This window comes from Artemia franciscana, chromosome 3 (assembly GCF_032884065.1).
Source record: "Artemia franciscana chromosome 3, ASM3288406v1, whole genome shotgun sequence".
NCBI lineage: Eukaryota > Metazoa > Arthropoda > Branchiopoda > Anostraca > Artemiidae > Artemia > Artemia franciscana.
The window spans coordinates 7,861,904-7,877,882 of NC_088865.1; the positions used below are offsets into that span (position 1 = coordinate 7,861,904).

Below are 15,979 nucleotides of genomic sequence, written 5' to 3' on the forward strand. Positions count from 1 at the left end.
AACGCTGAATGGTCATGACGGGATCGTCACTCTGAACGCGGTCCTTTCAATCGATTCCACGTCGAGGCTATCACTTTCAAAGTACTTATCACCTGATTGGAGCTTGTCCCTAGTCATCAGCACATCCCAAGTGTTCCAGATGTTCTGGCCCTCATGTGAATTCCACGGAAAACACTTGCCAAGCCCCTCAAAAATCTACAAATTTTACTATGAAACACGTATGTTTAAGTCTGAAATGTAAAATTCTCCGATCGACTATCTACAACGCTAATAAATGAATGCTCAAATTCTGTTTAGCTTCGGATCCCTTAATATTAATGGTACAAAAGACAAGGATCTACTAATTAATGAGCTTCTTGACAATGACATACTGTTTTTATAGGAGCACCTTCTCTCTAAGGTGGATGCTGATAGCCTAAAGGGTTTTCGGATATATTATACATTCTAAAGAGCCGCCCAGAAGGAGGTCTGGCCATCTATCTCAGACATAACACTCAGCCGATATTATTGCAAAGTGATGCTAACATCATAACAAAAAATGTGGTGATACTGCACTAATAAACGTTTATTTCCTCTTTAATAGAAATACTGTGCAGTCGTTGTCTCGTTTTCAAAAGCATGTAATCGAATACGAACACTTCTTAGCGACCTTTCAGAACAAAATACCGAATGGGTTCTCGCAGGCGATATGAATACTGACTTATTACCTAATTCTGACCAATCTGGAATTTTTTCGATTCACTGTCCAGAGGATTCTATCTGGCTGATAAAGATCTTCTATTTAATTATATTCACAATCGTGGTGGTCTTACTTTCAATCTTGATCATATAATTGTGTCAGGTTCAATTATACTTTCATCAATCGCTCAAGTGGACGACTCTAAAATCGATGACAATCATTTACTAATCACAGGCCAACTATCTTGCTCTATGGCAAGATCTGTGTGCCAAAACTATCCCAAGTGGTTCTCAACGATAAATTGGGAAAAGGCCAATGTCCCCCTTTATGTATTGACATAGTCCCAATCATTATCATCTATTAAATTACCATTCCACTTATTGCAAACATTTCTATATAAAACTTACAAACTCAAACTCGGATATATATCAACTCGTATTATCAGCAAATAGTGTTTTGTCTCAAGTCTGCCGCTAAAAAAGCTTTCCCTATGAGCCCGTGTGAATGGGTATTCACAATCCCTTGTGGAAGGCTGACCCTAAAATGAAGATAGCTAAACAAAAAGCTAAGTTCTGGCTCCGCATGTGGATAGCCTGTGATCGTCCTCCTTTTGGTTCAGTCCATCAAATAAAGCAGAAAACCAAACGAGAGTACAAGTATTCCCTGCGTAAAGAGAGACTGAATCCCTGGGATGGTCCCTGCGACAAAAGATTCTGGGATAGAGTTATAAACAATGTAAATTTTTCGCCTCCAATCAATTCCTCTCTTCCGGCTATGTGATTTCGTTTCCCGAAAGCAAAAAATGTTTTGCTTTCATTTAATGTTAATCTCCAAAATCATTTTACAAAACTAGTCAACTTAATCATCCCAGTTTGTATCAACTAATCTCAAATGCTATTGGTGGAATCTGGTGTTATACTCCGAGCTCTCAAGTAAGTGAATAAGTCTGAGTCTCCCGATAGTGATGGTCTTTGCTTCAAGTTTTTTTGCTTATGGTTGTCCTGAACTACTGAAGCATTTGCAGTTATTGTTTGAGATGTGCTTGGCACAGTCCATTGTGCCAGATAGTTTTTGTCTGGTTGTAAATCTTCCATTGTTCAGATGGATAAAGACCCCAGTGCTTGCTCTAATTACCAGTCAATCACTGTGTCTTGTTTTGTTAGTAAGTTATTTGAATATGTGCTGCTACTGGCCAATAACTCCAAGTGTGGTTTTACGCCCTTCCAGCTTGGTTTTAGAAAAGGTATGGGCTGCGTTCAAGGTCACCACATTGTGAGTCGGCTAGTGAAATAAGCTGTTTCTAAAAAAAAAATTCCCCTGTATTGTTTGACTGTTGATATATCAAAAGCTTTTGATAATGTAATTTATTCAAATGCTTTGTTGCCTCTAGAAGCGTTTGGCGTTAACCTTTCTGTGGTTTCCGTGCTTAAGTATTGGTATGCTGATTCTTCAGTTAGGGTGGAATGGTACTGTAGGGGAGCATATTCCTGTTAAAAAAAGGCGTTGGGCAAGGTACCGTGTTATCTCCGAGCATAGTTTTTTTTTTTAGCGTCGAGTCTCCGACGTCTTTAGCCGTCAGTTTTTTACAATGACAGTTTAGGCAGTAGTCACGTTGCTTATGCTGATGATGTTTTGCTTCTTACCCAGATTAAATACAAAAAAAAGTTTTTTTTTAACTGAAAGTAAGGAGCGACATTAAAACTTGAAACGAACAGAAATTACTCCGTATATGTAAGGGGATTTTTCTCCTCAACGCCCCGCTCTTTACGCTAAAGTTTGACTCCTTCTCTTAACTGTACTTTTTAAATCAGTAAAAAACATTAGCATAAAGAGCGGGGCGATGAGGAAGAAAATCCCCTTATATATACGGAGTAATTTCTGTTCATTGTAAGTTTTAATGTCGCTCCTTACTTTCAGTTAAAAAATTAGTTTTTTTTAATTGATTTTCTGAAAGTTTTTGAATTAATGCATGTTTTCACTTTGGCTCTCCGCACATAAATAATTAAAACAAATTTGCATACTATTTTTTTTGCTAAATGGCTTTCTCATAGTTTCAATCGGAAGATTTTGAGAAAAAGGAGCGGGGGAGGAGGCCTAGTTGCCCTCCACTTTTTTGATCACTTAAAAAGGCAACTAGAACTTTTAACTTTTTACGAACGTTTTCATTAGTAAAAAATATACATAACTTACGAATTAACTTACGTAACGAACTTCTATATTCGTATGTTTTTATTACGTATATGAAAGCTTTGCCTTGCTCTTTACATTAAAGCTTAAATTTTGTCCCAATTCCTTAAAAATGACCCCTGAATCACAAAGGCCGTAGAATAAATAGTTGAAATTACTAAAAATAGTTTAGCGTAAAGACCGAGGTATTATGAGGAGGTGAACTCCTCATATACGTACTTATTTCTGTTTGTTTTAAGTTTTAATGCTGCTCCTTACTTTCAGTAGAAAAACTTTTCATATTTATTTTTTCATTGTTTTTTTTTTTTAATAAAGCTAGAACATCCTGCACTCCCTTCATTGAAATTCTCTTCCCCCTTGGCAAATTCCTCCATAGAAAGATCCTCCCACGTTACCCCCCCCTCAACTCTTCCCCCCTCCAAACCAAAAAAATTACCCTGAAAACGTCTGTACACTTCCCAATAACCATTACTATATATAAACACTGGTCAAAGTTTGTGACTTGTAGCCCCTCCCATGGGGACTATGGGGGAGTAAGTCGTCCCCAAAGACATAGCTTGTAGGTTTTTCGACTATGGTGAACAAAATGGCTATCTCAGAATTTTGGTCACGTGACTTTGGAAAAACAATGAGCGTGCCCTCAAATATTTTTGGTCACTTAAAAAGGGCACCATAACTTTTTTTTCCCATTAGAATGAGCCCTCTTGCAATAATCTAGAACCACTGGGTCGATACGATCACCCCTGAAAAAAAAAAAAAAAAAAAAAAAAAAAAAAAAAAAAAAAAAAAAAAAAAAAAAAAAAAAAACACGCACCCGTGATCAGTCTTCTAGCAAAAAAAAATATCCACATTTTTTTAGACAGGAGGTTCAAACTTCTACAGTAGGTTTCTCTGATACGTTGAATACGATGGTGTGATTTTCGTTAAGATTCTATTACTTTTAGGGTGTGTTTCCCCCTATTTTCTAAAATAAGGCAAATTTTCTCAGGCTCGTAACTTTTGGTGGGTAAGACTAAACTTGATGAAACATATATTTAAAATCAGCATTAAAATACAAATCTTATGATGTAATTATTGTTATCAAAATTCAATTTTTTAAGGTTTCGGTTACTATTGAGCCGGGTCGCTCCTTACTACAGTTCGTTACCACGAACTGTTTGAAAAAGCAAAATCTAATTGCCAACTTTGACCTGCTTTCAGCCGCACTGTCCGCAGTATGCCTTTCAGTTAATGCTGCCAAATGTGAGTTTTTGTGTTTTGGGAGTCCTCCGCCAGAATCGCCTCCTTGCTTGAGTTCTTCAGCTATACAATTTTCAGCAAGTATAAATTGTTAGATCTATCTTCTTCCACGTCACTTTCGTCTACTTTCTTCGCTATAATGTCCAGAGTGCTGAGAAGTATGCGGGTTGGTTACGGAATAACTTCACCCAATCGTGGCCGGTATAACCGAAAATGCCCTGCTATTTTTAATCTTTTTGATTTTGCTTTCCTCCTTCGCAAGAAGAGTACAAAGAAAATACTCTCAGGATATTTTAAGTACTGTAAATATCTGCTGCGCCTGCCGCAGCAGAACCACAGAGTGGTTGTACAGAGCGGTTGTAGTGGTAATTTAACATTGTTGATGCGCCCTCACGACTGAAACACATATCTGCAGATCTATGTTTTAAAACTCAGCAAATGATTTGTTTGTTTGACTCGCTTTGGCCATTTTTTGAGTTGAGTTTGTGGTGAGTTGTCGTGTGTTTATGGTTGTTTTTTTTCTTTTTTTGCGTTTACTCTGCAGTCTTATCATTGTATTTTGTGGGTTTTAAATAGATATGATTATTATTACTGCTATTTTGAAGTAATGCATAGGGTTTATTAAATTCTGAACCTGTTTTGTGGTGAAAAGGTCTGAATTGTTTGCTCTGACTTCCTGAAATTCCTAAAAAAATCTGATTGTTCGCGATTTTCCTGTAGCAAGCGATAATATCGTTCTTGAGCGAAAACTTCCCGTTAATCCTATTTAACAGTGTCAACATATGTCTTCTTTTTCTTTATCATGGAACAAAGAACAATAAATGAAGTGAGCGATGGGCAGAAAATCAAATATTTCTAATTGACCATATTCCAGTTCAACAGGGCTATGCGGATTAATTTCTATCGTTCCCCGTCCCTTAACCATCATTAGCAATTGATCATATTAGTCTAATATAATCTTGTACTTTATGATAGATAATGAAACCAAAACCAGCTTAAGATTTATTTATTATGGCACTTGGTATTAACCAAGTGACATATAGCGATCGCAAATTCTGTCGGTCTGTCTGTCTGTCGGTCTGTCAGTCGGTCTGTTTGTCTGTCCCGGTTTTGCTACTTTAGGCACATCCAGGTAAGCTAGGACGATGAAATTTGGCAGGCGTATCAGGGACAGGACCAGATTAAATTAGAAATTCACGATTCGTTTTCGCGATTTGACCATCTGGGGGGGGGGGGGAGTGGGGGGTCGGTTAATTCGGAAAAAATAGAAAAAATGAAGTATCTTTAACTTACGAACGGGTGATGGGATGTTAATGAAATATGAAGTTTGGAAGGATATCGTGTTTCAAAGCTCTTATTTTAAATCCCGACCAGATCTGGTAACATTGGGGGGAGTTGGGGGGGGGGGGAACTAAAATCTTGGAAAACGCTTAGAGTGGAACGATCGGGATGAAAATTGGTGGGAAAAATAAGCAGAAGTCCTAGATACGGGATTGACATAACTGGAACGGATCTGCTCTCTTTGGGGGAGTTGGGGGCGGGGGTTAGTTCTGAAAATTAGAAAAAATGAGGTATTTTTGACTTACGAAAGAGAATAATGAAATTTATGAAGGACCTCAAAACTTGGATCTCTGATTCTAAATACCGACCGGATCCAGTGTCATAAGGGAGGGGGAGGACCGGAAATCTTGGAAAACGCTCAAAGTGGAGAGATCAAAATGACACTTGGAGGAAAGAATAAGCATAAGTCCAAGATAGGTAACTGACATAACTGGACCGGATCCACTCTCTTTGGTGGAGTTTGGGGGGGGGGTATTTCAGAAAAATTAGAAAAATGAGGTATTTGCATCTTGCGAACGGGTCATCATATCTTAATAAAATTTGATATCTAGAAGAATCTTGTGCTTTAGAACTCTCAATTCAAATCTCCACCAGATCCGTTGACACTGAAGGGAGTTCGAGGGGGAAACCGGAATTCTCGGAAAATGTGAAAATTGAGGTATCTTACGAATGGGTGATCGGATCTTAATGAAACTTGATATATAGAAGCATCTTATGTCTCCGATGCTCTGTTTTCAATTCAAATCGGATCCGGGGACATAGAGGGTTGGAGGGGGGAAACAGAAATCTTGGAAACCGGAAATCTTGAAAAACCTTTTGAGTGGAAAAATCGGGATGAAACTTGATGGGAAAAATAAGTTATAGATACGAGATTGACATAATTGGTATGGATCCGTTCTCTTTGAGGGAGCTGGGGGTTGTTAATTAAGAAAAATCAGAAAAATTGAGGTATTTTTAACTTGAGAACGGGTAACCGGATCTTAATGAAATTACATAAAAAAACAAGTTTTTTTAACTGAAAGTAAGGAGCGACATTAAAACTTAAAACGAACAGAAATTATTCCGTATAGTAAAGGGGTTGTCCCCTCCTCAACACCTCACTCTTTACGCTAAAGTTTGACTCTTTGTCACAACTCTACTTTTTAAAATCATAAAAAAAATTCTCCCCCCACATCTTCTCCATCTCCCCCAAACCGAAAAATCCATGTGAAAACGTCTGTACACTTCCCAATAACCATTACTATATGTAAACACTAGTCGAAGTTTGTAATTTGCAGCCCCTCCCACGGGGACTAAGTAAGTCGGCCCCAAGGACAGAGTTAATAGGTTTTTCGACTATGTTGAAAAAAATGGCTATCTCAGAATTTTGATCCGTTGACTTTGGGTAAAAATGAGCGTGGGAGGGGGCCTAAATGCCCTCCAACTTCCGGGTCATTTAAAAGGGGCACTAGAACTTTTAATTTCCGTTAGAATGAGGCCTCTCGTGACATTCTAGGACCACTGAGTCGATACGATCACCCCCGGGGAAAAAAAACAAACAAAAAAACAACAAAAAAAAACAATAAACACGCATCCATGATAGGTCTTCTGGCAAAAAATGCAAAATTCCACATTTTTGTAGATAGGAACTTGAAACTTCTACAATCGGGTATTCTGATACGCTGAATCTGATGGGGTGATTTTCGTTAAGATTTGTATGACTTTTAGGGGTTTTCCCCCCTATTTTCTAAAATAAGGCAAATTTTTTCAGACTCGTAACTTGTGATGGATAAGACTAAACTTGATGAAACTTATATATTTAAAATCAGCATTAAAATGCAATTTTTTTATGCAACTATTGGTATCAAAATTCCATTTTTTAGAGTTTCGGTTACTATTGAGCCGGGTCGCTCCTTACTACAGTTCGTTACCACGAACTGTTTGATTACCACGAACTGTTTGATTTGATATTTAGAAGAAACTCATGTCTCAGAGCTCTTATTTCAAATCCCGACAAGATCTTTTGACATTGGGGGGAGTTGGAGGGGGAAACCGGAAATCTTTTTCTTATATAAATTACCCTTATAAAAATTGGACTATAAAATTTTATCAGTTATAGGAAACGTGCACCAATGAGCTCTTGAGGTATTGTAAAAATACTTAATAACCTCCATCCCCATCCCTCCTTCTATATTTACCTGGAGAATCACTAAAAATTTGAAGATTTTGGCATACAAATCAAATGTGAGGCATCAGACACAAACAAACCTTCCCCCCATCCAAAAAAGATCCACTGGTCTTCCTGTATACTAGCTGATGCGCACTAATACGTTACTTTAAATCCTGTATCAAGCTTCAAAGGAATTGACTCAGTTGTGTGAAGCTTAAAGTCGGTGGTAGCAGAGTGGATTGATGCCACAGCTTAGATACCAATACAGTTATGAAAACTCCTATCTTGCCCAGGAGAAGCTTTGGATACGGAGCTCTGAACTTGGCACCTCCTCCAAGCTCGCGCTCCGATGTGTAGATCGTACTACAACACCATAGGTGGGAACGCAATTTTGTTTTGTTGCATACACAGCTTAGATACCAATACCAGTTTCCTGTCTCCAACCGCTAGCAGCGCTACCGTGCACTGTGTCGCAAAAATTAATAGAGTTTTCATAACTGTATATTGGTATCTAAGCTGTGATTGATACTCTTCTTTGGACTCCAGGGCCCAGGGATGGATCCATCTGCCATAAAGTTGGGTGACAGGGTTGATATTTACCCCTATAAAAAGAGACCCAGCAAATAAAATATCAATATGACGTCCGAGGAACCTTTATTCTTTTTTTTTATATATGAAGCGTTAAAATACTTGCCTATATTATCCGTCTATTTTGTAAGGACTATACTCATCTTTAGGAACTATTGCGCCACCGAACAGCAAGACTTTTGAAACTGGGAATAAATAAATCGATTGGCTATCTCAGGATTTCACGTAATTGTATTTTGACCCCGTATGGGCCGAAATTAAGGGTTTGCGCCAAAAAGTAGCATAAAATTCAAGCATACTGAGAACTAATCTCTTTTGCTACTTAAAAAGGATTCTAGAACTGTAGACTTCATGCATATTTAGAAGTGAATGCATCACAGTGCGGCATCGTGGGCTTTGAAACTGGGCATATATAATTTTTGGATACTAAATCGACTGGCTGTATTACAATTCTCACTTGATAGCATTTTGATGGGCTGAAAATGTTGGTTTGCACCACAAAATGACAGAAAATGCCTCAGAACTGTGGCAGAATCTCTTTTGCTACTTAAATGAGGACTTTAGAAATCCCCATTTCCATTTGAAAGATCCCTCCCCCTAAATAGACGGACTATTCTTTCAACACGACACATCAGTAAAAAAAAAAAAAAAAAAAAAAAAAAAAAAAAAAAAAAAAAAAAAAAAAAAAAAAAAAAAAACACGAAACAATAAACACCCATCTCTGATCATCTTCCTCGAAAATTTTCAATTTTTCGCATTCTTACATATAGGGACGTTAAACTTTTGCAATGGGGTCCCCTGAATTGCTGATTTTGATGGTGGTATTTTCATTAAAATTACTTCCTTTTCTGGGGGTTTTCTTCCTTTCCGGAAATTAGGTAAATTTTTTTTTAAACTTGTAATTTCTGTCAGGTAACTTTTAGCTAAACGGACTTTATATATCCAGAATCTTAATAATAATCAAATTTTTTACGTATATATTGTTGCCAAAACTCCGTACATTTCGTTACCACCTACTGTTTTAGAACGTTATAACAGTATTTATCTGATATTTGTGCACATTCATAAGTAAATATGGGATTTGTAACGTTTCAGGGTGAATTTTTTTTTTCTGGGACTTCAGTGACAAAAGTAGAAAAGATTGTAGAAATTCCCGAATAAATTTGGACTCTTCAAGCAAACTTATCAAAAATTCCAGTATTATTGGTTTCAATGAGGTGTGACAGGTCCCCGTTAAAATATCTGAATGAAATCGCTGTTTATTGAACTTGCTTATTTTTGAACCTTCTGAACATTGTGAGTAGATATGTCTATCCTGAAATTTGGCCAGATACCATTTGACTACAGGGACAGACTATACACTGAAGGGAAGGTAAGTTGCCCTTTGATGGATCGATCTTAATCATGAGAGAGATGACCTGACCTTCCTACCCAGAACCTACTAAGTTTTCCCTCCACGCCTAAGTTCCTACAACCGTTTTCTTACACGATGATGCAGGAAAGAAATAGTACGTGGGTGACACATTACATTTTATAAAGTCAACGCTACTACACTGACTATGGTAGTAACCCATTGCCAACAAGAATTCAATACATAATCTTTGTTTTGGGCACGGAAATGTAATTTTCTAGCATTCCTGGTCATTGAAAATACCATGGGTAGATCAGAAAAACCCCATATCTGTAAGTGCGATTTTAACAACAGAAACACTGTTTTCTGAATGCTCCCTCATACTGGCAACGTTACTAAGAAAAATAGAAGGTCTGTATGACTAAAATGTGCAAATAAACACCAAATAAAGCTAAAGCAACTGATTAAGTAAAGCAATTCCTTGGTTGTTAAATTTTCAAATATATCTCTATTATAAAATATTACTTGATGTCTATTCTCCGGGAAGTTCACAGATCCAGGGTGGTGAACTTGGTTCAAATGCTTCATAGTCATTTTCAAAACGTAACCTCCTCAAGCATTGGTGCTTTGAACTAGTGTGATTGCGCATTGTCAATGTGCATACAAAAATATTTGGGTATTTGGTGGGCATTCTGACCACAAAGATTGTAAAATGGTCTTTGATTGGATGAAAGTGATTGTACGATATCACTTTCAACTAATCAGACATTTTAAATTTATTGAAAGAGAAAGTGGAATTTCACGCTTTTAGTCAAAGCGTCACTGACAGCCAATGAGGACCACTCTTTTTGGAGCAAAATCAGAATTTTCAGCTACTGTTTGTTCAAATTTGAGACAGACCGTACAATTTTTAAATTTTACGCATTCGGTGCCATTTTGTGTTTACTTTTGGTCCAAAATAGTGGTGCTGAGGAGTTACGCAAATCAGAACGGCGGACCACGTTTGCCACCCTGACGCTACATGAAAAACTATGGAAAATCGTTTGTTTAGACCAAATGCCTCGTAAAATAAAGATTTATAAAATTAGACTAGATATAGAACAACGTAAAGGATTAGATTAATGAACAGTAGCTTTTAAGTTCCTGGTGTGATAACCTGATACAAAAAACAGTAGACACAATTTAAATTGTATTTTGTATAGCTTATTTTAGTTTGTTTTGGATTCTTGCTGGTTAAAGTTAGATGGCATTGACAGTTATTCTTCCGTCACAAGCTTGAGTTTCCCCTCTTATTTGCTCTTAGCTTTGGTCACTTCGGGCCAGAGTCCTTTGTTTTGGGCAATTTGGGGAAAAAAAACTACTTTGTTTTGTCCGACAACGCAACCATAGCGAGAAAAAAAAAATAATTAAGCTGATGACTGAAAAAGGCTAAAACAAAGGAAAAGAAAAAAAAATCCTATAAGCGAAAAAAAGAGGGGGATAGCGTTTCCAATATCCAGTGAACTGAAAAAAAAAATCCAAGAATATTTTAATAACAGCTAAAAGAAAAAAAAATATATTTTTCCCTTAATTCTAATTCTTAGAAGCATTTGTAGTGAAATGAATACGGGGTAATTACAATAAAAATATTGGAATGACTATGTTTGGATTTGGACTGCCTTGGCAGTTGCATACCTATCTTCAGCTCCACTGAGTCCAAAAGCCATGTATTGATTGTCTTTAATCCGTCCCGATAATTTGATTATGACTGATTCAGTGTCGGGTGCCCAGCTTACTTGTAGCTTCCCATCCAAAAATTCTAAACAGCTACTGAACGTTGGAGGTTCAACTGGGTCTTGTACTTTGGGAAGACGGGGTGGGACAGTCTAAAGAAGAAGTGAGATTTTAGTTTGTAGTTATTGCGGCAGTAGCATGGCATATAGATGCCCACTTTTTGGAGGGGCTACTAAATCCCTACTAGAACTTCTTAAGAAAATAATAAAAAAGGGCCTCAAAAGCAAGTTATACCACCGATCAAACAACTTTGTAATCTCTCAGTTAGAGATTTATTCTCTAAAGACTATTCTCAAAGACTATTTTCTACAACTACCTCTAGTACCTACAACTACCTCCACTACCTCTCCCACTGACAAGAATATCTCTACTAATCCTGCAGCCTTTTGTAAAGCCAATACGCCAAACACACAGAAACACTGTACCGCCGGATTACCTAGAAGAAGAAAGACTTTTTGTCCATAAATTACTTGAAGAAAAGTTTCGTCGGATACCTTCACTCCTATGAGAATTGTCTCTCAACGGACGCTCTCCCTGAAAAACCACCTGTTGATGTGTTAAAAAGCAAGTTCAACAGACTCAAATCTAGGGAGAAAATCTAGGCAAATGATTGACTAATTGTGTATAGGGCCCTAACAGCGTTGCCACCCCTGGTGATTTACCACTATTTAGAAAATATTTTTTAATTGCTTAAAAAAATCACCTAATAAGCACATAAATCACTAGACCATTGAAGAAAACCCCTAAATCAACCAAAAAATCACTAAAACTAGTGTTTTTTTTCCACCAGGTGGCAACATAAGCCTTAAGTTTTGAGAAACCTAGCATCTTGAATTTGTCGTTTAAAAAAGCTTCGTGATGATGAAACGTCCCAGAATGTTATTCTGGTGCTACTTTTGCAAGATGGAGTTTTTCACCCAACAATTTTCGTGTAGATTTTCTTTCTCATAGACATTCTTATGGTGAGTACAATCTTTTTATTTTATTTGCATTTTTTAGATAGTTCATGTTTCTTTGTGCCACAGTGGGTGGTCCATATGTTTGTTTTTGTAAGTAAGAGCATTACTTGCTTACTTAAGGAGACGTTTGAAATGGGGCAAAAGTTATTTAATAAAAAACTTATTTACATTTAATACAAAAACAATTTTTTCAGCTTCTCATAAAAAATTGTCTTATGTTTCCTTATTTTTTAATTCTTAATATGTCACTTATTTTCACATGGTTCTATAGTTAGCCAATTATGCACGAATTTTGTCATTTCATTGTATAGCTCAGTAGAAGATACACATTTATGGGAAAGAGTTTAAGCCTCGAACTGTCAGGACAGCAATGTGAAAGAAGGTACATTGCATTTAAATAGTAGTCTTTTCAATTATGATTTTAGGATTTTGGATTAAACGACATCAAATTGAAAATTTTTACGGATTAGGATATACTGTATATGATAAGAAATTAAATAGAAGAGAAAAAATATCGTGGTTGTAAAAGGTGACTGACTTAAATTTAACTTCTAGATCTGTCTTGTAGATCATTCAGTTTGTAGTCTGAAACTTGAATGTCAAAAAATTTTGCATTCAATACAAGAATTTCTTACTGAAACTGATAGCTTTGAAGATCAGAAAGTGTTTAAGAGTGATTCAATAGCCATGTTCAAATAAAATTAACCAGAAATTTATAAAAAATGTATTATAATAAAATCTGTGATAGTCGAACTCTTCTTGGTCCCTACACATTATTGTTACCCTGGCCAGGGGACTATGTCAACATGTAGAATAAACATGATATCCAGCTACAAGGTTGGAGCTAGCAAATCCCCCCACTTTGGTATTTGTTCTCCATGTTTTTTTTCATTTTAGCGCAACATTTGGGTCATTCAAGAATGACCCGGATCCTTGGGGTAGCTTCTGCCGAAACGGACGTCGTTGGGATAAGGACTGGCTGAAGATTGCAGAAGAGACAGCTACTGACAGATCGTGTTGGACTACGTCAGTCATCCCACCGTTCATTGGTGTCGAGCAGGATCGATTATCGTCTGGTTCCCGTTGAAAATAAGTAAGTAAGTAACATTTGGGGCTCTAAAATAATCCAACAATAAAAAAACCCTAAAAAGTCTAGAATAAAAACAAAAGAGGAAAATTCATCCTCCAGAGATTGCCGCCAAAGAAAATCTATCCGCCAAAGCAAACAGTATATAATGAAAATATTTCACCCAAGATCTCCACTCAGTTGTCGTCAGTGAAAAAAGAGCAAAAAAATAGAATAAAATAAGTGAAAGACCTATTGAAAAGATAAAAAAAAAAATGAGAAAAAAAGTTAAAAAATCAATTTTATTTTATTATGTTGTTCTTTTTGCACTAATGTCCTGGACCTTGGGAGAAGGACGACTGACAAGTGTATTTTGATAATTTTTATTGGGTGGTGTTCATCCAGTGTAATATTAAAACTTATTTATTCTGTAATAAAATTATCATGTTTATTAAATGTAGCAGATGTTTTCTATTTCTTCATAAAATCAGAGTAAAAGAACCTTTTGAAAGTGTCCTAAAAAAGAAACATGAAAAAAAAAATTAAAGATTGAAATATTTTACTTACCGGGAAATACCACCATGGAGGCTTAAAAAGAAAAGCGAAACGCTTAAAATCAAATTAACGAAAATGATTATACAACGGAAAAAAATAATTAAAGTAGTGAAATTAAACATGAACTAAGACTTTCATTTTATAACCTTTCTAAAATGGAGAAAATGAGTTCTTTCAATTTATCTTCTTGCTTCTATTAATTAGGCTTTGTACTTTCTTTTTTTTAGTTCTTTTGTATTGCACGAAACAGAATTTTGATGAAAAACTGTAATGGAAAGTAGTAACTAGACAGATTATATTAAGTTGAATAATCTAGTTTAAACTCATATCGCTGGCTTATATAGCTTACACTAACATACATGATATACATACACACATAGCTTGCATAACATAACATTACAAAATCTTAAAATAACATTACTTTAGAGAGTGTTCCTGGCAAGAATTGTATTTAGTGCGTCTTTAATTCAAATTTAATGCAATTTAACTATGAACTTGGAATGATTTATTAACTAATGACTTAATACGCATTATATGATTGCTAAAATATGAGAAATTGAATGAGTACTGAATAAAATATAAAAATATGAGTGTTTATCCCTCTATAGATAGATAGATAGATAGGTGTATTTCAAAAACCCATGGGCCATATACACACAAAAATATAAATAAATAACAAACAAGCAAGGAAATTAACAACAGTACGAATTACGAACACACACAAAAAACAGAATTCAACGCAAAAAGTGCCTAATCTAGCAACAAAAGAAAATAGTCATATAAAACTGTTTCTTCTTATTAAGGAGAAATATTGTGGTTGGGTTACTATTTTGTAGAATACCCGGAAGCATCAAATTAATCCCATGCAAATAAATTTCCCGTAAATCCAAGAGCACCGGGCATTTCCGGAGAAAATGATCCAAGTCTTCATCATCATCATTACAAAGGGGACAAACATACCGCCTATCAGGACCAACTATCATTTTATTTTTGTCGAAAGTTTTTTTCCTGTTCTGGATTGGGAGACAATTCGCCTTAAGCTGAATCCAACGACGTAGAATCATAGCCGGTAAATTAAATTTAAAATAAACTTCCTCTCCAAAACTAGGTTTTGCCTGATTATAATGTTGTAGGGTCGTAGAATCTAAAACCAGCCCTTGCCAATGCTGAATTTCCTGACTCTCTAATATAAATCTTACCTGGCTTTCTAAATTTGTTGGTACATCACTAGAGCAAAGACCATTATTCCATAAATAAGGCATTCCTACTTTTTCTAGTAATGATTTAATTTGGGATGGCCACGAGGTTTTTAAACCACATTTCAACATCTCTTCATATGCCGCTCTTACTAGTCTATCTTCATTACTCTTAGTTAACTTCAACCAGAATCTAAGCATTAAAATATACCTACGTAGCTTTAAAGAAAACAGGCCCATATCACCTTTCAGAATCTGTGAATGAGTTGTCTGATGTAGACCAAACACTCTTTTATAATACTGGAGCTGAAGGGACTCCAGTTGCTGCACCGTTTCTCCACCCCATATCTCTGCTCCATATTCTATCACGGGTAAAATTTTTGTGTTAAATATTCTTTTATGCATTTTTAGGTTTTTAATCCCCATTATCGTCGGGTTTCTAAATATTGCTGACATGGCCACCCTACCTCTCTTAATTATTTCATCAACATGACTCCTTAGGCTTCCATTATCCGATAAGATAAAGCCTAAATATTTTATTCTTTTACTTATAAATAGTTCCTTATTATTAAATTTAAATGTATATTTTTCATCACCCCCAACCCTCCTTTTTTTAAAAATAACAACTTCGCTCTTTTCAGTATTCAGCCTTAATTTTTTTATCTGCAAATATTCTTCTATGAGATTCAAAAGAGTCTGTAGATCTTGCGGTTTATTAGCCACCAAAGCAATATCATCTGCAAATAATAAGAGAGATAGTTTTTGAGTCCCTAGGCTAACTTTCGGAGCCCATCTATTCTCTAGAAAGTTAACAACATCATTAATAAAAATATTAAAAAACTTAGGTGAAAGGGTGCTGCCCTGTTTTACTCCCCACTTAATATAAAAAAGCTTCG

At 36.0% G+C, this 15,979-nt stretch overlaps 1 protein-coding gene across 2 annotated transcripts in view; it reads right to left on the reverse strand.

The window, feature by feature from the left end:
• LOC136024828 (protein Skeletor, isoforms B/C-like) overlaps positions 1-15,979 on the reverse strand; it is a 257,728-nt gene that overhangs the window by 144,862 nt on the left and 96,887 nt on the right. Inside the window, exons 7-8 of one of the 2 annotated variants that reach the window (XM_065700310.1) lie at positions 13,900-13,920; positions 11,209-11,399 (exon numbers count right to left, since the gene is read on the reverse strand). In XM_065700310.1, coding sequence (XP_065556382.1) covers positions 11,209-11,399; positions 13,900-13,920 — 212 coding nt within the window. The remainder of the gene's footprint in view (positions 1-11,208; positions 11,400-13,899; positions 13,921-15,979) is intronic. The other variant, XM_065700311.1, reaches the window with a different exon arrangement.